This window comes from Cervus elaphus, chromosome 23 (assembly GCF_910594005.1).
Source record: "Cervus elaphus chromosome 23, mCerEla1.1, whole genome shotgun sequence".
In the NCBI taxonomy this organism is placed as follows: Eukaryota; Metazoa; Chordata; class Mammalia; order Artiodactyla; family Cervidae; genus Cervus; species Cervus elaphus.
The window spans coordinates 18,307,433-18,332,906 of NC_057837.1; the positions used below are offsets into that span (position 1 = coordinate 18,307,433).

Sequence of the window (25,474 nt, forward strand, 5' to 3'; positions counted from 1 at the left end):
TTTGGCCACCTGATACGAAGAACTGACTCATTGGTAAAGACCCTGATGCTGGGAAAGATTAAAGGCAAGAGGAGAAGGGGACAACAGAGGATGAAATGGTTGTATGGCATCACCGACTCAATGGACATGAGTTTGAACAAGCTCCAGGAATTGGTGAAGGACCGGGAAGACTGGCGTGCTGTAGTCCATGGGGTTGCAAAAAGTTGGACACCACTGAGCGACTGAACTGAACTGATATGCAATTAAGTTAAAAAAAAAAAAAAACTCACACCACAATAATCTTCAATAAGCAAACTAGAAATTCAGTCCTACTGGAAATATTAAAGTCCTTTAAAACTGGTTTTGGACTACTTATATGTTCTGTTATGTAAACTTTAACTTGTATAGCTACTATATAATACATTAAAACTGTAAATTTCAAAGTAGAATTGTTAAAATTTCCATCTAATTATATAAAAATCAATAAAACTATTCAAATAACAAGTTTGATTTTAAAAATCAGATAAAATAATCAATAAAACTTTTCAAATACCTAGTTAACATGGAGAGAAATCTTCTAAAAGGAGTATAGTCTCTCTTACTCATGACTAATTTAGTTCTTTGAAGAAGGTAAAATTAATAGGTCGGGTTATGGGAAGGTAAACCTTCTAAGGCATTGAAAACCACAATGGTTTCTCGGCTGGCAACACTTCCTCTTACTCAGTGCAGCCGTGTTAAGATTAAGCAAGGCAGAGACTTGTGAGCTGGAAAATTTTCAGTCACATTTTGAGCATATTTATAAATAACTGTAAGTGAAGTAACATTTGTCTAAATAAAGTCTCCATGTGTCAAAATCTTAACCTAGATGATTCGGATCAAACTAGACACCCCTTCCTTCATTAAGGCCAGTTTCAGTCTAAGGCCGTTTTGCTCATGAATTCTGTACCACACGTCAGAGGTGGATGGATCCACCAGGGTCCTGCAGCCTCCCAGTTTCAGGGGGCACAAGGGCAAATGGTTTCTCAGAAAACTATGCTTTCACCAAAAGCTGGTTGAAAATCCAGTTTATAAAAAAACAGAGGCACCGTGGTAATGGAGTTAAGACTTCTGAGTATTTCTAATCTTGCCATTCCCCGTAACTATCAACATTTAAATACATCAACCTGAAATCTGGTTTCCTTGTCTATAAAATCAAAGCAGTAAGTTACACCTTTATGACTTCTTTTAGCTTGAGGATTCTTTTCCAATGTGTAAGTCTGCAGCTTTGATAGCCCAACATCTAATCCTCAATCTGTGGTGCCATCTTCTCCTGATCGGCTTCATGGATTTTAAACACCAGAGAGAAATGGATGCATGCTCTCAAACGGATAACCGGCAAGGGCCTGCCGTATGGCACAGGGAACTCTGTGCAGTGTTATGTGCCAGCCCGGATGGGAGGAGAGTTTAGGGGAGAGTGGATACATGTCCATGTATGGCTGAGTCCCTTTGCCATGCACATGAAACTATCACAACATTGTTAATTGGCTATATTTCAACATAAAAAGTTTTAAAAAGAAATGGGTGCATGCTGTTGTTCATCACAACAGGAAGGGTTCGGGTGTTCTTAAGTCTGCCCAGTGGGACCACAGAGCTGTCTCCAGCCGACACCCACCTGGCCAGCACACATGCCCTCCGGCCACCTTCGTGCTTTGGGTCTGGGTTCCCTTGCTCCCTACCAGGTTTGTCCTCGGCCCTGAGCCCTAACAGTTGTGTGACCTTGGGCAAGTCACTTACCCTCTCAAAGTCTACTTCCTCATCTGCAAGATGGGGATGCTGGTAAAAGCACCAGTACTGATGAGAATTAGGTGCAATAAGCCCCATATGGCACGCACTTTGGTGCCAGGCACGGGGACAGCGCTCAGTAAATGGCAGCCATTACTTCGGATAACAGCTGTGTGGTTGGAGCCTCCACAGGACTCAGGATGTAACAGAAGAGTCCAGAAGTGCAGTGTTGCCACGGGCCTTGGCCCTCTCTCCTTCCAGACCCTTTCTCACTTGTAGCAACGAACACGCTGCCTGACTCCGCAGGTCTCTTTCCAGAAACCTCTCATCACAGTGCAGCAATCTAAGGAAACAGGAGGCATCATCCATGAATCTCTTTCCCAAAAAAGAAACGGGTGACCGCAGTTGCCTCCCGGGTGACTGGAGCCGGGGATGGAAACAAGACTTTGTACTCTATACCTTTGTATCCTTTGAATTTTGAATCTCAAATATGTCTTACCTATATTAAAAAATAAAGTTGATTTCTGCAAAGTAAAAGGATACAATTTATTTTTTAAAGGTGACACCTTCCCTCTGGACAGTTAGGGAGCTGAAAGTTGAGCCTCACAGGCCTCCTCATCCCCTGCCCCCCTCTCCTCAGGGCTGTGGGCAGAAGCCACAGGGGCACAGAGGGGAGGAGGAAGGGTGTTAAGTTCAGGCTCTGACTCTTTCTGCACAAAGATCTGAGGAATTCGTAGATTCGGAGCAGGGCTTTATCTCCACATCGGATCGATGGCCCAGGAAATGTAAAGGTCTGGATTAAAAGCAAGAACAGGGACTCCCTGGTGGTTCAGTGGTTAAGACTCCACACTCCCAGAGCAAGGGTCACTGGTTCAATCCCCTTGTCGGGGAACTAGGATCCCTCGGCCAAAAAATAAAAAGAAAGTAAAAACAAATGGTAGTGAAGTGTGTGCAGCGCAACCCACAGTGAGCTTTGGTACTATTTACAAATAAACAAACAAACATTTTTTTAAAATAAGGAAATCTGAAAAAACAAAAACCTCTATCTTCCTGAAAACTAAGACTGGCTTAGAAATAAGAGGGGTTGCATTTTATTTAAGCACATACAACCTACTGTAACAGAGTGCAAGGTTACTTTTGTTTTATTCGTTTTCCATCTTTGATGGAATTGTGTGTGAAGAGACTTACCTTAAATCTCGTCATGAGTCATCACACAGTACCCTGTGGCAAAATAAATCTCTGAAGTACAAAGGACACTGTGTTAACAATGCTTTGTGTTAAAAAAAAATACATTTGGAATTCTGAAATGTACAAATATGAATATATTAGGAGAAAATGGATTTATAGAGAAGCTTACGCACAAAGCATGAAGATTAAACTGTGCCATGCCTGAGTAGCTGGCGTGGGGTTGGGTGTCTCTAGGACCACCTCAGATTCGGCACCTCAGCTGCCGAGAAGCTTGTGAAGTGCTGGTAACTTGGCAGGGCTGGCTGAGTCTCAGGGGCAGCCTGTGCCGCACATGTGCCCAAATCACGCCATTATTTTTGGATGAGGACTAGAAAAGCAGTGTGTTGGTTTCAAGAGTCCTCATATTTTAAAAACGTACTTTAGGCACAAAGGTACAGCCTTATTGGACATAAGAAGAACTGATGAAGGAAGCAGAGAGGCGAGGCTGCTGATACAAATGGTCCTACTTCAGGCAAGTGCAGAGCTCCTGGCCACACACCCAGCGATGTCTATTCTTCCATTCTGAGCAATTTCACCTCACAAGCCACCTAGTTAAATCTGACAAGGTGGTGTAATCCTCCAACCTAGGGTCAGTAATTTCTATTTCCAATAGTACAGGTGCAGAAACTCAGGATTAAAAGAATAAAGTCACAGAAAGAGTGACAGCTCTGGATTCCATGCAACACTGCTGCATGAGACAAAGGATGTTCACACAGCTTCCAGCTTATCTCTGGCTCCATCCACCAGGAGGCTGCCGGCAGTATCTGCTAACGCTGGGTGGAGAGCTAGCACATTGTGCTAATCTAGCAGCAAAAGATGAGGCTCCAAGGTACAAATCAGATGAGCCAGAATCCGGGGAAGTCGTGTGCAGCTCCAGGCTCAACTCCCACTGAGGTCTCCAGCTCCTGGCCAGCTGCAGCCTTGCACATCCCCAATATGGGAGACCCCATTAGCTGCCCACACCTGGCTCTTCGAGAATCCAGTTCTATTCAACACCAATTGGCCATATGCTTCACAGAAGCTGGCCGCCCTCCCAGCCCCAGAGGTTGCTTCCTCACTAGGAATCCAGAGCTTTTAACTCCACTCTCCAGGCCAGTGAGCAGCTACAGAAGGTGACAATGAGCATCTGGCAGGTGAGACTCAGCTGGTGAAACCTGCAGAAGGTCTTCTGTGCAGGTTTTCTGCTCTGAAGACAGGACAACCAGAAGAGGTGCTGCCGGCTGCCCTCTGGTGCCTGTATCCAGGCAATGACATCAGGATTGGGAGACTAGCCTACACAGGGAGCCGATGCTCGTGAGGCCGTGTTGAGCCACTGAATCTCCCACTGAATCTCTGGGCCTGGTGTCTTGTGAGATGATAATATTTCCTCATGTTTAAACTACTGGGGAAAAGGGGGGGGCATTGGCTATCTGGGGGTCCCAAGTAGTCAGATGCAATCTCCTTCCCCTGAAATGACAGAGTTGGGGTACACATGTATACGCACAGTCTCTGTCAAACCAAATGGACACCCCCGCCATGAGTCCTAACTTCACCTCCTCCATCTCCTTGACTCTTCTCCTAGGAGGGGGTGTCTGCTCCATACCCCATCTAGACACACCCACCCTCACCCGCTGCATTTCCAGTCACTCCCAAGTCTGGCTCCACCCACATCTGCCTCCCATTCTGACCTACTGCATCTCCTGCATCAACTTGTTTACGCCCCGTCTGCTGACCCCTGGGTCACCCTCTCAGTGTCCACACTTCTGAACATACATCTCATTGACACGGACTCTGAGCGACTGAATGAAAGGTTGAGTGATGGAGTGAATGATGACTGAGTGAGTACCAAGTACCCTTCTCCTTCACTTGAAACCTGGGGCTTTCCTTTCCTCTTTTCTTTCTTATCTTCTTTCCTCATCTTACTTCTCTGTAGAATGAAAGACAAACATTGAGATAAAAGAGATTCAGAACTCAGGCTCTGAGGGGTAGATTAAGTATTTCTAGAGAAAGCCGAGAACGGTGCGCCTGGCCTCCTAGGAGTTACAGATAAGAGATGACGCCGTGGGGGGGGCACTGAGATGCCACACAGCGGCCTCCTGGCCTGCACCCCACACGCCTCCTCCACACAGTAACCGGCTCCGCTGCTGAAACTGGGGGAGGGGCAGTCTTCACAGGTCGGGAGTTACAGCAGAAACCAAGGCGAGTCCAGCCCACAGGAGGCCTTCAGCAGATGTCCCGCGAGTGAGTGAGGTGACAGAGTACTTTGTGGTCAGGGCTTTGGGCTTACACGTGTCTTCGAGGTTTTTTATTCTAAAAGCAGGATGAGATGTGAATACCAGTAATAATCTACTCGATGTAATGAACTTCATCTGAAAGTGCTGACTCAAAAAAGTATCTGATCTACAAGTAGCTGTTTCGAAGTGAAAAATAAAATCTTGAGTTGTCTTAGATTTTCTTTTGAAATTCCTATGGTGGGACTTCCCTGGTGGTCCAGTGGTTAAGAATCTGCCTTGCAATGCAAGGGGCTTGGATTGGATCCCTGATCGGGGAACTAAGATCCCACACTCTGTGGGGCAACTAAGCCCACGTGCTACAACTAGAGAGTCCACGCAGCAGCAAAACATCCCGTGTGTCTCAACTAAGCCCTGACGCAGCCAAACAAATAAATATTAAAAAAAAAAAAACAAAAAAAACCCTTCCATGGTTGTTAGCCAAAACTCAAAATAGAGGGTCACCAGCAGGAGATTTCCAGGCCATGTGCAGAGAGGCCTAGTCCATCACACCAGCTGAATCTCTCAGAGCTACTCCGCTGTATACAGCTAAGCCCTGGGGCTGGGTTTCTGAGACGACGGCAGAAAGAACATGTGGCAGAAAACACGGCCCACTGTGGAAATCGGTAGTGGAGCCTGTGAAGGTCTGCAAATACAATTTGAACTTGTAACTCGGCACAGGTATTAAAATAGATGTCAACTTTCATCACCTTAAGAGCAAACCCACACTAAAGGCTTCTGAAAGATCTTTTATATTACACCATAGAGTAAAAACTGTAGTCAATGTTCGGATAGTTAAAAGAGCACCAAACACTACAAAGTGTAACCAACATGGTTCTATTAAAAACTGTTGTCAACTCTGGCATTCAAGGACAGCAATACAATATTTTCTTTACAAAGCAACCAATATAAAAATCTGCAAATGCCATAAATTCATTTATAGGCTATTATTTTCACATAGGCATGTCACTAGATTCTTTCCATTCCTTCTTTCTTTCCATTCTCTCCTGAGGTATTTTTTTGTGGTTTATTTTCATTGTACTGCTGGATGCATTTATCTTTGATCACCCTTTCCTAAAATGATTTTTAAAGATCTGCAAAAAATTTTTATTGCATAGGACACTATTCATGGCACAGAGATTGGGAACTGCAAATATGTGGCATTGGAAAAAGTCTTACAAATATTGCATTTTAAGAATCTGTTACAGACTTTTTTTTACAGTTTGTCTCTTTTAAAAAAAATTGAAGTTACAGCTAAGAGTTAACTACGTACAGTGAAGCAGTTTGGGAATGTTAGAGATTAGAAAATACGCTGAATGATACAAAGGAGAAAAAAAAAAGCCATAATTCTTGCCGGCTATATATTGTATTGCCTTCAAAAGCAACTGTACAGGTTGTAATCAGTTCATAGTTAAATATTTCTACTAATCTGTTTTGGGAGAGCAAATGTCTTTCAAGGTTTCCAGTTCCTCTATAAGCTTCTTGTTTTGAACTTCCAGCACCGCGACTCGACTCTCCAGACACTTGACATATTCTTTCTTTCGACGTCGACATTCTTTAGCAGCTTCCCTGAAAGAAAATAGAAAGCAAAAGGGCAAACAAAACATTTTTTCGCATGCACGCTACTGACAAGGAGGCTGAAGGAGGCTTGGGAAGTGTGATCATGGTTGCGTTCCCCATCCTGGGACAAGAGGTCTCATTCAATTTCAAACACTAAAGCCAAACTGGGTTCTCAAGGGTCACTGGGGTCCCTTCCACAAGTCATTCCGCATGGCAATTAGTAGCATGGCTGCACCTCCTGCCTTCATTAGAGTTCAGAGCAAACAAGGTCCGAGCCAAAGACAGTTACTCTGCTTTATGGCAATAAAGATCTTTGAGGGCCTTGAGTTCCTCAATGAGGGTCTTGTTTTGGTTTTCAAGCACAGCCACGCGGTTTTCAAGACACTTGACATATTCTTTCTTCTTCCTGCGACACTCCCGGGCAGCTTCCCTGGAACCAACACAAGGCAAGTGACAAGGGGAACAACCTCTCAGCGCAGTCCAGAGCGGCCCCCCAGGCTCAACCGCCAGGCGGTCCTCGGTCAGGTCTGGACAGAGCCGCACGACAGCTGTGACCAAGCACGTGCCTGGGCGTGTGGTCACCCTCAGCCAGCACGAGCGACGGCAGAGCGACAACTGGCCCGGCATCTGTGGTACAAGGTGTTTCCTTAGGGCACATGGCCCATGGACACAGGGGCCAGAAAGGTTTTCAGTAACCAAAACGATAGGAACACATCTCCACATGACTTTCTACCAAAAAAACAAAAATTACAGATCTGTTCAATTCTCTTAACTATCTTTGTCCACCAAAAGCCACATGTTCCATCACGAGTTAACTTTGATCAAAAATGATTAGAAAAATTAATCCTCAGCAACCTTAAACCTCAGTATGGGAGATTTTCATTCTTCCAGACTAAATCTCAGTTAAGACAAGATCAATGGGGACGGCAAGCAATAATTTATTGGCTGGAAAAACAACACGGATAAGAATAACAGGTCATGCACATTTTCATAAACCAAAATTAAAGGGACTCGGCTTTTGAAAATTAAGGGAGAGGAGAGAGGGTACAGAATACAACCCTCAGTAATTCAGACAACTTAAACCTGGAAATGTGAGAATGCCATGACAGAAATCATGGAAAGGACATGAGACATTCATCTGCAAACCAGGACTGAAAGCAGTGCAGACACACCCAAAGAAGACCAGACCAGCAGCCAAAGCAACACACACAAAGGAACCCATGAGCCGAGTTAGTCACTTTCATGCATAACCCCACCAAAACACAATGGGCACAGCCAACATTTTCTCTCCTTTTTTTTTTTCAGAGAGGGAGGAGGTGGCAACCACATCATTTAACTCCTCTGCAGAAGATACCCTTTGATCACAGCTTTATTTTGGAGCATTCCTTTGAGAAGAACTGCCTTTCAGGTACACATCATATCAAAAAGCCTATGTTGAAACAGATAATTCAAATATATAAACAAAAATTGTTTTGAATGTCTAATTACCAGCTACTGTAATGCCAGTTACCTCTGCTACAATGCTGAACTAGGACTGACGTGTGCAACACACTTGGCCGATTCTGTTTTATGTTTGGGGGTAGTTGACGCTCACTAACAACTGGTTATCTGTGTTTTTTCTGTGGGAAGTAAGGGTCAGCAGGGTCAGCAGAAGAGAGACCTTGAAATCCCAATGAACTGCAGGAAGAGATCAAGCCTTACCGCCTAGCTGAGAACAATGCCGTCGCCCTGTGAATTTAAGATGTTCTCAGACTTCTCAACTGGTTAACAGAAAAATTAACAGTGTAAAAGTGAGCCCAATCTGATAAACACAGATTAAGTTAATCTAAATGATTCACATGGCAAAGTCAAGAATAACTCCAATCACACTGGCAGTTTGAGAACATAATTCAACTCTTTCACAAAGAAACGAAAATACATTTCTGAACACCAAGCTTTTCATGATTAAATCATGAAATTCTAGATCTTGAAGGAAGATAGTCATTTTATAGAACAAGTTACCATGAAATTAAATTTTAAATATTGAAGAGCAGTGTTGTGGGATGTCTAATTTTTCAAGTTTTATTTACCAAGGTGAACTATTTCTAGTGAAATATCCATACTTTGTGTTTCATGTGTCTGCCTGCGTGTTACCAGAGTCAAAATGTTCTAGGCACAACGCTCTGGATGGTCATACCAGTAGGTGGTACATTCCTAAGTTGTCTCAGCTACGGAAAACACCTGTTTCTTCTATTAATAGTTAGCTCAGCTTTCAGGTCTTGCATTTGTCTGAAGATATCCTTGGCGTGGAGAAGAAATACACAGCAAAGAGGAAAAGCTGATAAGCTTGTTAAAAAAATAAAAACCATCGTGGGATTGGTAGAAATACAATTAAGTATCTATTATGAATGCCAGCCAAAGAATTCAGTCTTTTTAAAGAGAGAATGTGTAACAGGTCTTTTACATGAATAAGTCAGTCCTACGTGTCTCTCCGTGGAGGGGCTATGAGTAGTTTTAATTCTTTCTGTAAGGCCACACAACTACATGTGCAGAGGTCTCTTGCAGGTGACCTCACTGTTAGCGCTGTGTGGGCTCTGGGTAAAGACAACCTGAATGCAGTTCCAGGTTCCATGCAGTTTGGGCTGTGTGATCTTAGCCAGCTTGTTACCTGACCTCTCTGAACCTCAGCTGCTCATCTGTAAAGTAAGGAGAAAGTGTGTGTGTGTGTGTGTGTGTGTGTGTGTGTGTGTGTGCTCAGTCATGTCTGACTCTGCAACCCCATGGGACTATAGCCCACAAGGCTCCTCTGTCCATGGGGTTTCTCAGGCATGAATACTGGAGTGGGTAACCATTCCCTTCTCCAGAGTATCTTCCTGACCCAGGGATCAAACCCAGGTCTGCATTTCAGGCAGATTCTTTATGGTCTGAGCCACCAGGGAAGCCCATGAAAAGTAAGGAGAATAACTAGACTATTCTCATGTGAAAGCTATGTGCCTGCAAGTTAAAGAAATGGTAGAAACAAGCATTGAAAACTTGCTCAACAGACACTGAGCAACCGAACAGCCATTTGTCATCTGCTTTTCTCTTGTTCTGCTCTGAAACTGAAATCTGGAAGCTAAAATAGACCCTTCTCAGAATTCCTCGCACCTAGGGACTGTCTCAGTTATTTCTAGCCCAGGAAATATGCAAGAACATGTGAGAAAATGAGAGGGAGCTAGAAGTATATGTACTACAGGAGGTGTCTCTACATGGTGGGGCTGTGGGTAATTTTAATTCTTCCTCTTGCTTTATCCCTGCACTCAGCTAGACCTTTCAGAATAGACTGTAGTTTGGTATAATAGAGAAAAAAACAAAGTTACAAAATTGGTAGAAAACTACACGTAAAAGACTTAGAAAATTCTGAACTCACACTCAAATTTATTTTGTTCATAAAGAAGTTTTTTTTTTTTTTAACAGGATCTTTATTTAACAAGTCAGAGGGGTGGGATGGGGTGGGATGGGGTGGGAGGTGGGAAGAAGGTTCAAGAGGAAGGGGACATATGTATGCATATGGCTGATTCATGCAGATGTATGGCAGAAACCAACACAATATTGTAAAACAATTATTCTCCAATTAAAAATAAATAGATAAAAACAAACAAGTCAGGCAATTATTTTATTTCAGTCTTTTTGTATAAAGTATAGAAGTACTTCATTGTCATCATCGAACCATTTTCTAAGGTTTTCATTGTATCTGAATGTCTTATTTCATAATAATGATAATTATATTGACTGTACTGACAAATTAAATAATGATAATTTTTAAAAATAATGATTAAATTAATTTTATTGAGTACAGTTGCTAAGAAGCTAAAAATTACTTACCACCTATTTCACAAAGTAAATACCAAGTATAAAGTGAATCTTTATTTGTAATAAAGTCCTTCTGCTATCATTAAAAAAATTTAATGTATCATTTAGATATTACCCTACAACACAGGGGGATGTACCTCAGCTGATGAAAGTTTCATGGCTGGAACTCTGATTAGAAAACTTACCTATGAGCACAAACAGAGCAGGAGTCTACACAAAATGCCACAGAACACGTAACTTGGGAGAAATAGCTGAGGACAAGTAGTAAATGGTATGTCCCCTAGGTGGCCGCAGTTTCTAATGAAAGGCCTTACCTGTTTTTCATTAGCCTCAGCTCCCGTTTGCGTGTTGCCTCCTCTGCCAGCTGCTGGGGACTGTGCAGGCTTCCAGGGGAGGCAGCCATCACCACCCCCTGTGGCAAAGCAGTAGTCGGAGCTCGGATCTGGTAAGTCGGCATGTCGCCAGTGGCGGCTGCAATGAAACAAAATGGCACAAGTCATATAAACAGTTTCCCACTTGATATATTTTATATAAAGTTGACCTGGAAATAACAACATTCTTTTTACATGTTGTGAGAGGTGATCTTGCTAACGTTTAAGATGACTGTTCAGGGCATTATAGAAATCTTAGGTATGAAAGATCCCATGAGCATCTGGAACCATGATACTCAGGATGGTCTATACATTTAATAGAAAAATGCCCTAACACTTTTTAGAAAGTTTTTTTTTTTTTTTAAATCAAAGGCTAAAGTAGGGAGACTTTTGAATTAATAGTTCATTTAGCCTAAAATCAGTGGTGTGCTAATACATATTTAATCGCAAGCTCTCCAGGAGGGAAAAAAAAGCCCTGGTCTGTAGTGTTTATCAAATCCCAGGATGCGAACACTCTCACCATGGCCAGTTTCAAGCTACCAGTGTGATTTCACAAGATGTAGAGGTGGAAAGACATTAAATAGTAAGGGGCACACCATGCAGACAAAACAGATGTAAATAACCTCAAGATCATGGATATAATCACTAGAAAGGATGAGTTTTAAGTGTTTTTTAATGTAATTTATTTGTTAAGTATATGTATATTATCAATACATCTAATTTTTACTGATGGCTGTTTTTGCAATCAGTTCATAAAAATCCTGAAAATGTAATCATTGGTACCAGCAAACCAGTGGGAGCTGGCCCTAGCACACCACTGCAAGAATTTTACTTAAGCAGAACATCTGTATCCTCTGAATAGCCCAGTGAAGAGATTTTCCCATAGCCTACATCATACCTGAAACAGTTCCTAAAAATCTTTAACTGCAAGGGTTATTAACAGATGATGACTGACTGGGCTGCTGGAAGGAAAATACTAGCTTACTGTATTTTCAGTTTAAAAACAAGAACAAAATAAGAAACAGGAAAGCTCTACTTAAAACTGGTTTCTCTTCGGAATAACAATTTTTGTCTTTCCTAGGTTCCTTGGGAGAATAACACATTTCTAAACAATCATTTTTTAAAACACATTTTCTAATTATAGTATAATCATAGCTAAATGATAAATTTAAATATTTAGTATTCAGACTGAATACTAAAAGTGTCCTCAAAGTGTCCTGATTTCAAAATTTGTCTATCCACTGCCATAAACACAGCTTCCTAGAAAGGACAGATGGATTTAAGTCATGAAACATTTTTTTACCACCAACTTTTCAACTGTGAGAATGAATGGTCCATAGTTAATTTGACATTTTGATGAGATATTGCAAAATGCATGCTCTTTCAAAGTTAAATGCAAGAAAGGTTTAAAAAGTTATCAAGTTCTGTAAAAATTGGTCTGAACCTAGTGCCAAACAAAATATGAAAGGCATCATCACTATGTGTCATTGAAATGTATTATACCCATTGAGTAAGAAACAAAATTTTACCCCAAAGGGAGACAAAGACTTTTTCACTAAAGTGGAATATTATCACTGAAAATAGCCAACCAGTTTAAAAGGTTCATCAAAAATGATCTATGTGCTTCTTTTGGATATATACCAGGATTTTTTTCCCTCTAGGGCTTGAGAATGAGGTGAAAGAATAAAAATATGGCTTTAAGCGAAGATAACAAGGTCTTTGTAAGATTAACAAAACCACCACTTATAAATTTCTCCCTTCTGTGTAAAAAAAAATTTCTCCCTTCTGTATATAATTTAATAAACAATCATGATAAACAGTAACTGCGATAGATATAACAATCACTAGCAAAATTTAATATTAGTAAACTTGGGAAAAATCCTAAATTTACTTTTGTGACTATTTAAAACACTGTATACACAGATGTATTATGCCGCAGAAAATTTTGAAATATTTTGAAATTATTTAAGAAGATTATTTTAAAAAATCAGTTGTAAACTGTTCACTTACTAAAGATTTTTTAGAAAAACTTCAAATCATATTGCCAGGGCAACTAGAATGGTGCACAGAACACAGTTGTCTCCTTTCTCTGCACTCACATCAGGGGAAGGTGGTTATGGGTTAATAAAGGTTAAACAATGGAACAGCTGGAGGCGACAGAGGCTTTCTAAAATTGGAACAATGGCCTGTGACGAATGAGAAGTTCATGTGTCGTCCTGTGCTGACATTTGCAGGCGGCAAGGATGCAGACCTTGGTCTAGGGTTGTTCTGGCCAAACACTGCTCACAGAGTGCAATAAAAATTAACAGCAAGGTACAGAGGGGTTCAGGATGCTTGCTCTGGTTTTGTGTATATCTGCTATTTTTGGTACTGTAAGTTAGAGCAGACTGGTTATGTGATATACAAAAGTTAAAGAGTATCCATTTTTTTCAAAAGGAAAAGGGGTAAGGGGAGGAATATTTTACAGGTGAAAAAATAAAGTTCATTCACTGGTCTTAAAGCCAGAAATGGTTCTAAACTTGTGCCTGTTTCCAAAAGCTGAAACTACCCTCCAAGGGCCAATCTTGGCACCATGAAGAAGAGTGGCACTTTTTAAAGAAGTATTCTTAAAACATTTTGAGCAACAGCTCAGGAATACATACAGCTTTAAAATGATATCTTGGAAAGAAATTTTGTATTTGGATGTATTATTTCTAGATTATTCGCTAACAAAACTAGGTTTCATTACAATTTTTCAGACCTAGAATATATTCATTCTATCTCCTTCAACAAAAAATCACCCTGCAGTGCATTAGTTCAAGCCAGAAATAGGAATCAACGTAAATTAGTAGGAATTAGCATCAATTCCTATAATATCCCAAATAATCTATATGATGGTGCTATTCTAATGTCTAATGGTTACTGAATAAGGATCAAAGGATGAATTCCACATATTGAAACATGATCTTGTTAGTAAGCATGTTAATAAGATATGGGCAAAGAGAATCTTTTGTTTTAAGGAAATCCAAAAGTCAAAAAGTTCTGTTTTTGAAACAAGTTATCAAAAAGTTTTTGTCTTAGCTTTAGTTTTCAATGAAGTGATTCAGTGGTAATTTAAAGCAGGTTAGATGCTGAGGATCACAGTTCAAAGAAACCTATTACATTCTTCGGTGTCACACTCTGATCCATGGATTCTTACAAAAGCCAATTCCTGTTCCTTCTATCTACTAAAAGTGCCCAAATTATTTTTTATTCCAGAATTTCACTGTACACATTATTTCTGAAAATAAGTAGACCATCTGTGGGGGCTTTAAACTCATGATCAAAGAAAAACAAGAAAAAGATATTGATATACTAATTTTATTCTAAGGCTGCAAACTTTAAAGACAAGTCAGGGACATCTTTTTTACCTTGGTATCCCCTAGAATCTAGCTCAGTCTTTGATATTATGAGTGCCTGGTGAGTTTACATGTGCACCACATGGAGTAAAATCTGAACTTCCTGGGGTTTTGCAAAAGTCCACTGTCATTTAGAATGTCTAAAGTAAGCAATATTATAAGACCATAATTAGCTATTGTTATTATAGCTAAGTCTTTAACACTAAGCCATGGAAAGCCCGATAAGGTGCCATTTGTTTTTTTTCAGACTTCTTGATAAAAGGCATTATTTCTTCAGTCTTCCCTTAGATAGTAGTCATCTAACATGGCATTTTAGAAGGAGAGAAGTTCTATTTATAGTGTCATTCCAACCATCTAACTCCTGACATGAAAAAAAAGAAATGTTTAGGTTTAGTATCAATATTTCATGAGAAAGAAAATTCCTAGAACTCTCACTTCTGGTCAGTAACTTCATACCTCTCTTCGAAAGCTTTAAACACGGAACAGCAGAAAAAGCATGGGGCTTGGAGTTTGGGTTCTAGTCAGCTCTGCCACTTACCAGCCATGTGACTTGGGGCAAGTTCAGTTTCCTCATCTGTAAAATGGGGATACATGGTCTCATTTAATACTCACAATAAACCCTGTAATGTATGTCAAAGTGTCTAGCACAGTGCCTGGCACATGGTAGGTTTTCAGCAAATGTTAGTTCCCTTCCTCTTCCCTTCCTTAAGTTCTGAAAGACAATATTCCAGATTATGCTTATACTGTATATTAGTTCAAAGGCATATACAACCATAAATATATTTCCCCCTGGAGTTTCCCTTCGAACAAACTTGGGTAATAGAAATGGTTGAAATGTGTGGCTATTATTCCTTATTGTGCTTTTTTAAAAATATGCCTCTTAAAAAACTTTTAAAATTTCTACTATAAAAATTTATACTATATATTCTATCCCCTTAGAGAATAAATTATTAAACAATAATAGAAAACATCCTTCTTAAGGTGTATAATCATTTAAAAGAGAACCTCAAAGGTGGAGAATCACAAATAAACTAATGGTACAATCTCATCAGCCTGCTATTAAGAAAACTGAAAATCCCAGAAGTCAAAGGTGCTTGTTTCTTCCTAACGAAGAAAAGAGGAAACCCAGCCAAATGGCTAGCTTGATAACTTCCAAAGTGAAACGATTTATCAACACCCCTAATGATGGTGATATTATTTTCTCATTTGTTTATTGAGTTCTCTGAGCACATTAACTGAATAAAGATCTTTTTTCCTGCACACAGCTCCTACCTTCATGTGTCATGTTGCTCTATGTGGCTAATCCCATACACACTGGAGAAATGCAAGCAATGGAGGTGACTTAGCAGTCATACTGGTTAGCACGGGTTGCTTGCCCTGGCTCCAGCAAACCAACAACATCCTCATTTTTCCTTTCTGGCCCTCTTCCTCCCTGCCACCACACCAGGACTCAAAATGTCCAGACCAGGCTTGTCCTCGCCTGGTGTCTGACACCATCCAAAACGTCCCCTCCTCCACTGCCCCCCACTTTTCCCAGGTAAATGAAATCCTATGTAAATGTAACTAAATACTGAACACTTTCAAATTTTTCATAATTACTGTAACACACAGACCCCGTAGAATTGAGCCAGTACTATTTTTTAAGTTACCCATAAGGGACCTTCCTGAATTGTTTAAGTAAAATTCTTCAACTGACAAAAAAAAAAAGTGTATGTAAAAGGTGAAATTATGAATGTCAAAATTTAAAGTTCTATACAATAGCAAATATATACTATATCATCCTAGGAGAGTAATAGTAAATACTCTAGAAAAAAGCAATGTGATATGGTATGAACAGGACCCAACAAGGAGTCTGAAAATCCAAACGGGTTCATCGCTTGCTAACTCTGTGAGCAAGAAGAGCTTCACCCACTCTGATCCCTGTTCAGCTAGATGCAAGTAAGAGTAACATCAGCAGCAGTCTAGCGCGATACGGCATGGAAGTGCTTCTCCTCTCACCTATTTAAACGTGGTTTCCTCAGTAGGGACTTTCCTGACCCCTTAACCTTGTTACCTGCTTCTCGTGGTCTCTCATGATCTGCCAGCTTTCTTATAGCACTCGCCACGTTTGTATTTGTTTATTTGTAACAGTAAGTGATTTTTTTTTAAGTTTACATAAATGCAAAGTATCATCATAATTATTTTATTAGGCAACATATTCATATTGGCATATAAAACTGAGCAAAGTGAAACAAGCATCCAAAATTGTACTTCATTAAAATATTTTTTCAAAAATAGTGGGGAAATAACACAATGGCAGTTTCTGTATACCTTCCACGCAGTTACAACATGATCCAAAACATTTTTGGATCATTTGGATCCACAACATTTTTCATGTGAAAATCTCCAAACAAAAACCTTTTCCAGCAGCCCCTTTTCACAAAGGTGAAATGTATCCTTATTCTCATGCATCAAATATTAAGATACTATTTTCCAAATTTGAATAAGTTGTAACTTTTTAACAATTCAGAAATTCAGGCTGAATACCATGACAAAAACTATTTCTGATAAAAATTTAAAGTATAACCAACAACAACAACAAAAAGGTATAACCAACAGAAACAATAATATAATTCTATAAACTACATGGATATTCACTCTCACATTCAATTCCATGATCCTATAAGCAAATCCTCCTAAAACCTTTTCCAGGCCAGTCATTATTCTGGAGCCTGATTTTGGTCTAGATAAGCTTTTCAAACTATAAGTTGTAGACCATAAGTAATTCATTAGATTCATGGGTCAAGAACAACATTAAAAAAAGAATAGAATACACAGTATATCACAGAGCATTAAGCACTATTTTTGAAACTGGTTTTATATAAATGTACCTGTTTTATATAAACACACACACACACAAAGTCTACTGCAGCATGATGTAAAATGTGCATCATGGTCAAAATTGGGTGGGGACGATCCCCTGGAGAAAGGAGTAGCAGCCCACTCCAGTCTTCTTGCCTGGAGAATCCCACGGACGGAGGAGCTTGGTGGGCCACATCCATAGGGTCACAAAGAGTCGGACAAGACTGAAGAGACTTAGCATACATGGTCAAAAAGTTGGCAAGTCAAAGATCCAGCTCCATCCACTCCCTTCAAAATCCGGATGGAGAGGGGATGAAACTGGAAGTCCAAAGGTGGAGCCCAAAGCTGCACTACTGCCTTCAAAAGAACCCTTAAATCCTGTGTTTTGGGAGCTCCTCAAAAAAGCAAATAAAATACACTTTTCATTCTCAAATAGCATTTTAAACAGAACTGATTCTGTGAGAACTGACCAGATTTCCAAAAATAATGATTTCTGAAGACACAGTGAGGTCTTGTGAAAAACATTTGACATTTTAAAAATTTCAGCATTCTGAAAATTTTAAATTGGAATGGGTAAATCAGGTATAAGCACTGTGGACAAAACTGTGAGAAAAAAATCTTTTCTCACAGGATAGTAGTATGTTCACTCTGTAAACATAAATGTTCTCTTATTTACAAGCAATGGTTAAAAATGTATGCACATTTTACTTTAAAATTTAACATTTAAATATATTCTAGGTATTCTCCAATCATTTAATTTTATTTTTTGCTATAATTTGTTTCTCATGTTTGGACATGAAAATTGGAATTAAAGGCTTAGTAAAGAAAGATACACACCAACTAATGATTTTTAGAAAATAAATGCATGCACAAAAATGCTTTTGGTCCTAAAATCATATGACATGGACTGTTTGAGATTAAGTCTATCTCTCTCTTACAATAAGTCTGTCATCCGAGGGCTTCTGCAATCTCTAGCACCTCCAAAATCTCACAAAAACTTCTTTGGGAAAAACAATTTAACACAGGCTTTACTTGCTCAAGACAATGGAATGTTCCCTTCGGGGAGACAGCGAGATCCACCGAGTGAACAGTTAAAAGGTGTTTACAGTCACCCTTTCTTAAGAAATTCGACTGCAAGTTTAGTACGGGTCTGGCACTCAACTGCAAGTCACTAAATCACAAGCATTACCTGTAACTAAGAGCATCAACCCCCGGGGAGAAGTGAAGGTGGGGGTGGGGTAGGTGCGGGGCGGCCAAAGACGTGCACTCCATGGGCCGAGCGCGAGCGGGCGCTCCGTCCCCAGGCACCTGCGCAGGCCGCTCGGCCCCGCCGGGCACACACTTACCTGGGGCGCAAGGTGAAAGCAAGGCTTACGGGACCTGCTGGGAGTAAGGGCGCCGTCGGGGAGGGTGGCCGCCCCCACCTGCGCGCGGCCGAGCGGAAAGAACTGAGTCAATTACGGCGTGACTCGGACTGACGTCAGCGTGCAGCTCGCCTGCAGTTTAACTTTCCACTCCCCGCTGCACCGATTCCAGGAAATGTAATGACGTCGGCCCTCTGAACCCGGTGAGCGGAGCAGCAGACCGTTTTCCACAGGACGGAAGGAACGGCAGGCTCACCAACACCCTTGACGCGCTGGGTTCCTTACTCTGTTTTGCAGCTACATTTGAACACAGCGTGAAAAAAATCGGAAGCTGACTTTGACTTTTTTTTTTACAACTCGAACAGAATGTGTGTTTCACTCGCAGCTGCACTGGATCTGCAACAGGTTGCAGATGAATCAACAGCGTATTTTAGTAGAGCAAATGGGGAGAGAGAGAAAGAGAGGGGCGTGGGGTGGGGGCGGGCGGCGGATTACCGCTTTGGCTAAGGAAGCAGCTCAGTACTGAGCGAAGAAGCAACTACACTCAGATGCCTTCACAGGGTGCCGAGCAGATACGGTTACAGATTAGAAGAAACGATTACGTCTCAGCTACTAGAAAGTTGATACTTTGGGAAACACTCAAGAGGTCCCTAAATAATTGTTCTAAACTTAAAAAAAAAAATCTGCAGAATGTAAACCCCTCTTTAAAATTCTTACCTGTTTCATCCCCAGTTACAGCCATGATGGGCTTCTGCATACAGCACCGCCTGGCTTCCCCTGCCGCGGGTTCACAAAAAGTGTTCCAAACCAGCAAGCCCATGCGGGGTGAGTAGGGGTACTGACATCACAATGACATCACTAGCCTATCACTGCCATCAATTTGCTTTGTCACACACGAGCTCACTGAAACCAAACCCTATTAAACCCCTTCCTGTAATAAATCATCTCAGTGTTCTAGTTCCTCATTTTTACATAAAAATCGAGTTGGGCTCTGGCAAAACAAACAAACAAAAAACCCCATCTCATTAGCATTAAAAGTTACCTGGTTGTTTTTTATGGGGCTACTTTTAATTATTGTTATGTCCAATGTCTCGAAGCAAGCAAAGTAGGCATAAACCTTAAATATTTTTCATAACTCATAAAAAGATAAAAAGCACTTACAGATTAAAAAAAAATTGACAATCAGCCCAGAAAAATGCTGTGTATTTCACTGACCCTTCTAAACTCACCAGGTAAGGAATACCCAGCCACCTTAGTTGACTTAATACATTTTTATTTGCTACAATATGGTAAAATCCAGCTGTTCCTAGGATGACACAGAATTTGCTAATTTCACTCGAAGGAAATATACTGAAATTTTAAAAATTCACTCTGCCAAAAGTAGCAAGTATTATATAACATTCTTCCAGAAAAATTAGATTGAATCATATGAATTGGCTGATAGTTAACCTTTTTGGCCCATAAAAATAGCAATTTCAAAAAAAAAAAAAATAGCAATTTCATGTGGCTCTATCTAATATGCTATTTTACTCAATTAAAATCCCTTGAAAATAATTGTGTGGTTTAAAAAACTCATAAATAAATCACAATTACTATTCATACATTTAAAAAATACATCCAGTTTTATTTGGATCACTTAAAGTTTCAGCACATGAAGAGCTGGATCACTGCTGGAAATTTAACTATTACAAAGTTAGACATAAGACAGGCACATGTTCAACAGAAAAACAGACTACAGCCCTGGGGAAGAAAATTATATACATCTCCACTGCACAAACATAAATGATCTGTCGCTGATCTTGTATCCTTATCAGTGGGCTTACAAAGTCCATTCCCTCTAGGACTAGGATTCAATTCAATGTTACATCAGTGGAAGGGTATTCATTCCACTACCTCCTTCTTGCTTTATTCAATGAAGTACTTCTAGTAAGGCAGAGACTTCACATTCAGACACTTGGGAGGCAAAACATGATGAAGGATCCATGGTTCTAGTAATTCTCTGAAGCACATAAACTAAAGACATCCTGACTAAGGAAGAAAGTCTGGAGACCAGTGGAAAGTCCATGAGGGACTCTTTTCCATCCCAGCCACGCCTGAGGGCTTAGGTGCAAGACTGCTGACCAATTTTATTTCAAATTTGAGAAAGTTCACATTGATTTTAATCTCAACATTTCTTTAAATTGGCACTTGGGTGCTCAAACCTATTCGTGTAAAAAAAAGAGGGTACTTCTTGGTGGTCCAGTGGCTAAGACTCCCAGTACAGGGGGCCTAGGTTCAATCCCTGGTCAGGGAACTAACTAGATCCTGTATGCCGCAGCTAAGACTCAGAGGAGGCAAGTAAATAAATATAAATATATTTTTAAAAAAGAGTAGAGGAGAGGGAGGTGGGAGGGGGGATTGGGATGGGGAATACATGTAACTCCATGGCTGATTCATGTCAATGTATGACAAAACCCACTGCAATGTTGTGAAGTAATTAGCCTCCAACTAATAAAAATAAATGAAAAAAAATAAAAAAGAGTAGAGGAAGGAAAGGAAGAAGGGTTGGTTGCTTGGCTGACTACTGCTATTGGTACAGTTTTAATAAATCCCCTGGACTAGATAAACTTGGTTAATCAGCACATGGAACTAGTTAGTCACATTTCTGCAGAGGGAGACTATTTCGCTTTTGTACAGTAAATGGTTATTGAACATTTATCACACGTCAGGGGTGTCAGGGGTCCCAGCAGCCAGATGTAGCCGGTTGGGAAAGGCTGCCTAGGAAAGTGTTTCCCAGCATGAAGTGATGGGGGAAGTGCTCCTGCCAGGGCGCATGGCTCTAGGTGAGGGCCCTAGAGGGGCGAGGGCGCATGGCACGGGACGGGAAATGAAAGGAACTGTACAAAAGAGGGAGAAGTGCAGGGAGAAGTCCAGTAAGGAAGGAAAGCCTGGATCAAGCTTTGTTAGGGATTCTGATTCTGTCTAACAAGTAACAGGCATTCACAGAAGGAAGGGTTTGGAGCAGAAGAGGCTGACGTGATTACACACTTGAAAATTTTACAAACACCACTCTGAACTGCAGAAGGGAGAGCAGAATGGGAAAGAGGAAATGCTGGAGACACAGACTTTTGTTTCTAAGAAATATTAGTAGCTACCAGAATCACTGGGAAGGATGAGTAAAGGGAGCCTAGCTAAACTTTCAGGAGCAATTCCCAAAACACCAGGCCAACAAAGGAGCTGCTGCTTCTGGCATGAGAAAGAAAATCAGGGTGCTGCTCCATAGCTGCCAGCTTCAGGGCAGCCACCGGGCAGTGGCCGGGGATCACTGAGGTCTGGAAAGAGGACTGTGGAGTGGAGGTGGGGAGGAATGAAGAGATGGGCTCTTTAGCAAGAAGGAGGGATGAAGACGGGGCGGGAGAGTGACAGGTGACACCCAGGATTCCGCATGAAGTAATAGGATGGACAGTTACTGAATGAAATAGGGTAACAGAAGGGGAAGTGGGGTGGGAAAAATTAACGTGGGGTTTTGGACTTCAGGCGTCAAGAGATGTGACACGGGAGCAGGGATGAGGTCATCCAGAGAAAGCACTCAGGCCAGGCGGAAGATGGCCCAGGACACAGCCTGAGCACCATCACAACCACCAGGGAGCTGGGCCGAGGGGACCAGAAGAGGGGCAGGGTTACCCAGGAAGTGAAGGAAGCAGGGGTCAGCAGTGCTAAATACTGCAGAGGGAGGGGGCCATCAAGATGACGCCAGAGACAATAAAACTAGTACTATTTCTATCTAACACAAGCAAAATAAAAAATGTACAGGTAATCAGCTTAATTACAGGAGCATAGGTGTAGCTTATTCAGATGATCCAGAATGCATTGGTATTATTATTAAATTTTGATCTAAACTGTTTAGAAATATGTATGAAAGTATGTATGAAAGAAGTATGAAACACTGCCAGACCCCTGGGGTCTAGAAAGCTGTTTAAGAAGTAGTCATTTATAAAATTCTGTTGTACAGGGACACTTTGCATTCAAAAGCATTATGTGGCATAGTGTGGGGAAAAAAAAAAATGAGGACAGAGACTCACAGAGAAACTGCTGTGACCTTTCAAGGGGCTGACAGGGTGGAAGGTAGATAGAGAGTAAGACAAGAACGCCCACGGACCCTGCTGTGTTTAAGGAAGAAGCAGAACCCCTGGCCACCATTATTTTTCAGATGGAGAAGGAGAAGATAAAAGTAAAGGCAAGGGGAAAGAACAAGAGGAATATTTATTTACATCTTATTTGTGTTTGATATAAACATTCATGTAGGATCACAGGGAGATTCACCAAGAGTCAGAATATTATTAGCAGTAGAAGTAATTACAGTTTTAGCAAGATTCATAGATAAAAGATAAACTTTAAAAAAAACCAATTATGTCTCTATACCAGCAACCAGAAAATTTAACAAAGAGCTACCACTCCCAATAGCAAAAACAAAAACCCAACCCCATCAAGTATTTAAGAATTGAACACTGTTTAGAGTATGAGAGGACTCCCCCCCCGCATGGGGAAAATTTTAAACTATTAAAAGAAGTTAAGATCTGAATAACTTATGCTCTGTTTGGTGGGAATATAAAGTGGTGCAGCCACTATGGAAAACACTATGGAGGGTCCTCAAAAAATTAAAAATCAAACTACCCTATGATCCAGTAATCCTACTTCTGGGTATTTATCTGAAGAAAATAAAAATACTAACTCAAAAAAAAAAAAAATACTAACTCAAAAAGATATCTACACCCTCATGTTCACTGCAGCAATATTTACAATAGCCAAAACATGGAAACAATCTAAGTGTCTATCAACAGATAAATAATTAAAGAAGATGTGGTATATGTATATATAAAATGTAATTTTAATCAACTATAAAAAAAGAAGGAAATTCTGCCATTTGTGACAGCATAGATGGACCCTGAGAAGAGCATTATGCTAAGTAAAATCAGTCAGACAGAGAAAGACAAATGCTGTATGATGTCACTTATATGTGAAATTTAAACAAACAAAACTCAAACTCACAGACAAAGAGAACAGACTGGTGGATGCCGAAGGTGGGGAATGGGGGAGAGCAAAAAAGGGTGAAGGGGATGTCAAAAGGTACAAATTCTAGTTATAAAATAAGTTCCAGGAATGTAAAGTACAAATTGGTGACTAGAGTTACTAATATTGTGTTGTATATTTGAAAGGTACTAAGAGTAAGTCTTTAAAAGTCCTCAGCACACACGGTTAAGTATGTTATAGTAAATAGCCTTATCACGGCGATCACTAACTGTGACTATACAAATGTAGGATCATTATGTTGTACACCTGAAATTAACAAAAATGTTATGTGTAAGGTATACCTCAATAAGAAAAAAGACTTCAGTTCTCCCTAAGTCAATTGATAAATTGAGTGTAATCTCACATTGGTTTTCTTACTGCATTATACTATTAGTATTTAGATATTCAACCTTAGTCCCAACGCATATGAGAGAACAATAGTTCACAAAAGCGAAAACAGCACTAAAAACAAAAAGTTAAAAAGACAAAAAAGGGGTGCTTGTTCTGTGACAACAAAAGCAATGTAGTGCTGGCATGCAGCAGCGAGGATGCTGAGACATTTCACGACTGCACAAGGCCTACTTACAGCACAGTTAAGACGGTGCATAACTGGCTGCATATGCGGAGAGAAAAAAATAAAAACAGGTTTTCATCCAACACTATACACAGAGGTGGATCACAGGTAGATTAGCAATGTAATGTGAAAGGTAAAACCATAAAGCTGACAGAATCAATGTAGAAAAATATCCTTTGTGACTTAAAGAAGAAAAATACTTGTTAAAAACCCCCCAAATATAAGACTTTTGTGTGTATTATTGATGCACAACACAAAACATTTAAAAAAAACTCTCCTTCTTAAAGTAGCAAGTTTTCAGTAGATTTTCCATATTAAAAAAAGATAAAATGAGAAGAAATGAGAGCATTCTTTATGATTTTTCATTTAAGTATAAAGGATTTATGAGTATCAGATAAATAGAATGGGTGTTTTAATTTTATATTTAAAAGAAAACATTAAAGCACTGGGTAAATACTATTGATTTTTTTAAACTCCATAAATGTCACCAGTTTAGCTTTTCATACACTTTTATTATACTCCATATAGTGCCCCAAATACTTCAGAGTAAATCTAAATTATCAAGAGACTCATCAATTGTAATCTGCTGTTCTCTATACTTGCAAAACTTTCAAACTAAAAGAACTGATGTTATCCCCTGCCCTTAAAATTAGTGCAAATAGACCAAGGGGAATAGAATGAAACTAAAACACAAGATTTTTGAAAGTTGCATTGAACACATTAGAGTTATTTGAATACAACTGAATGAAATAAAAAATACTGTATACTTCAATTTTCATTGAAATCTTAGGTTACCCTAAAAACTTAAGGCTATATCACAACTGCTTCATTTCACTATTCTTAGCTTTCACAAGAGATAGAATAGGTACCTCAGAATTCAAATGTACTAAAAATGCTCTAAAGAAACCACAAAATAAGCATTTGTTTTGAAATAAGATGTCTAGAAAGTAGGCTTGAGTGTAACAACAGGGGAAAAACCCAAATTCAGTGCATTGTGGACTGAGTACTTAAGTCTTCCTAAGACTAGGTACTAAAAACATATTTGGTACATTTCTAATCCCCAGAGGAAGAATATTTACTTAAAAACTTCATGTTTCCAACTCCTTTTTTTCCATTATGTTACTCTGAATTTAACTTTTCTTTAGAGCCAATAAAATCTGCTAAAAATCAAAAACTGTATAGTTTATTTAACTTTTGGTATAGCATGCTAAAATACTTCTCCAAGCCTTTTTAAAGTCCTCCCTACCCCCTCCCTCCCTCCCCAAATCTACGTCCTGTATGTTTCAGAGAA

General features: G+C 40.1%; 1 protein-coding gene across 16 annotated transcripts in view; it reads right to left on the reverse strand.

Moving 5' to 3' along the window:
- Positions 1-6,030: 6,030 nt before the first annotated feature.
- CREM (cAMP responsive element modulator) overlaps positions 6,031-25,474 on the reverse strand; it is a 65,804-nt gene continuing 46,360 nt past the window's right edge. For 3 of the 16 annotated variants that reach the window (XM_043883250.1, XM_043883254.1, XM_043883255.1), the window contains 3 exons: positions 14,894-14,929; positions 10,922-11,078; positions 6,031-7,206 (listed from right to left, as the gene is read on the reverse strand). In XM_043883250.1, the coding sequence (XP_043739185.1) occupies positions 7,062-7,206; positions 10,922-11,078; positions 14,894-14,929 (338 nt within the window). In that variant the 3' untranslated portion in view covers positions 6,031-7,061. Of the gene's footprint in view, positions 7,207-10,921; positions 11,079-14,811; positions 14,930-18,542; positions 18,836-19,277; positions 19,881-25,474 lie in introns of those variants that run through there. The other 13 variants (XM_043883251.1, XM_043883256.1, XM_043883253.1 and 10 more) reach the window with 10 other exon arrangements.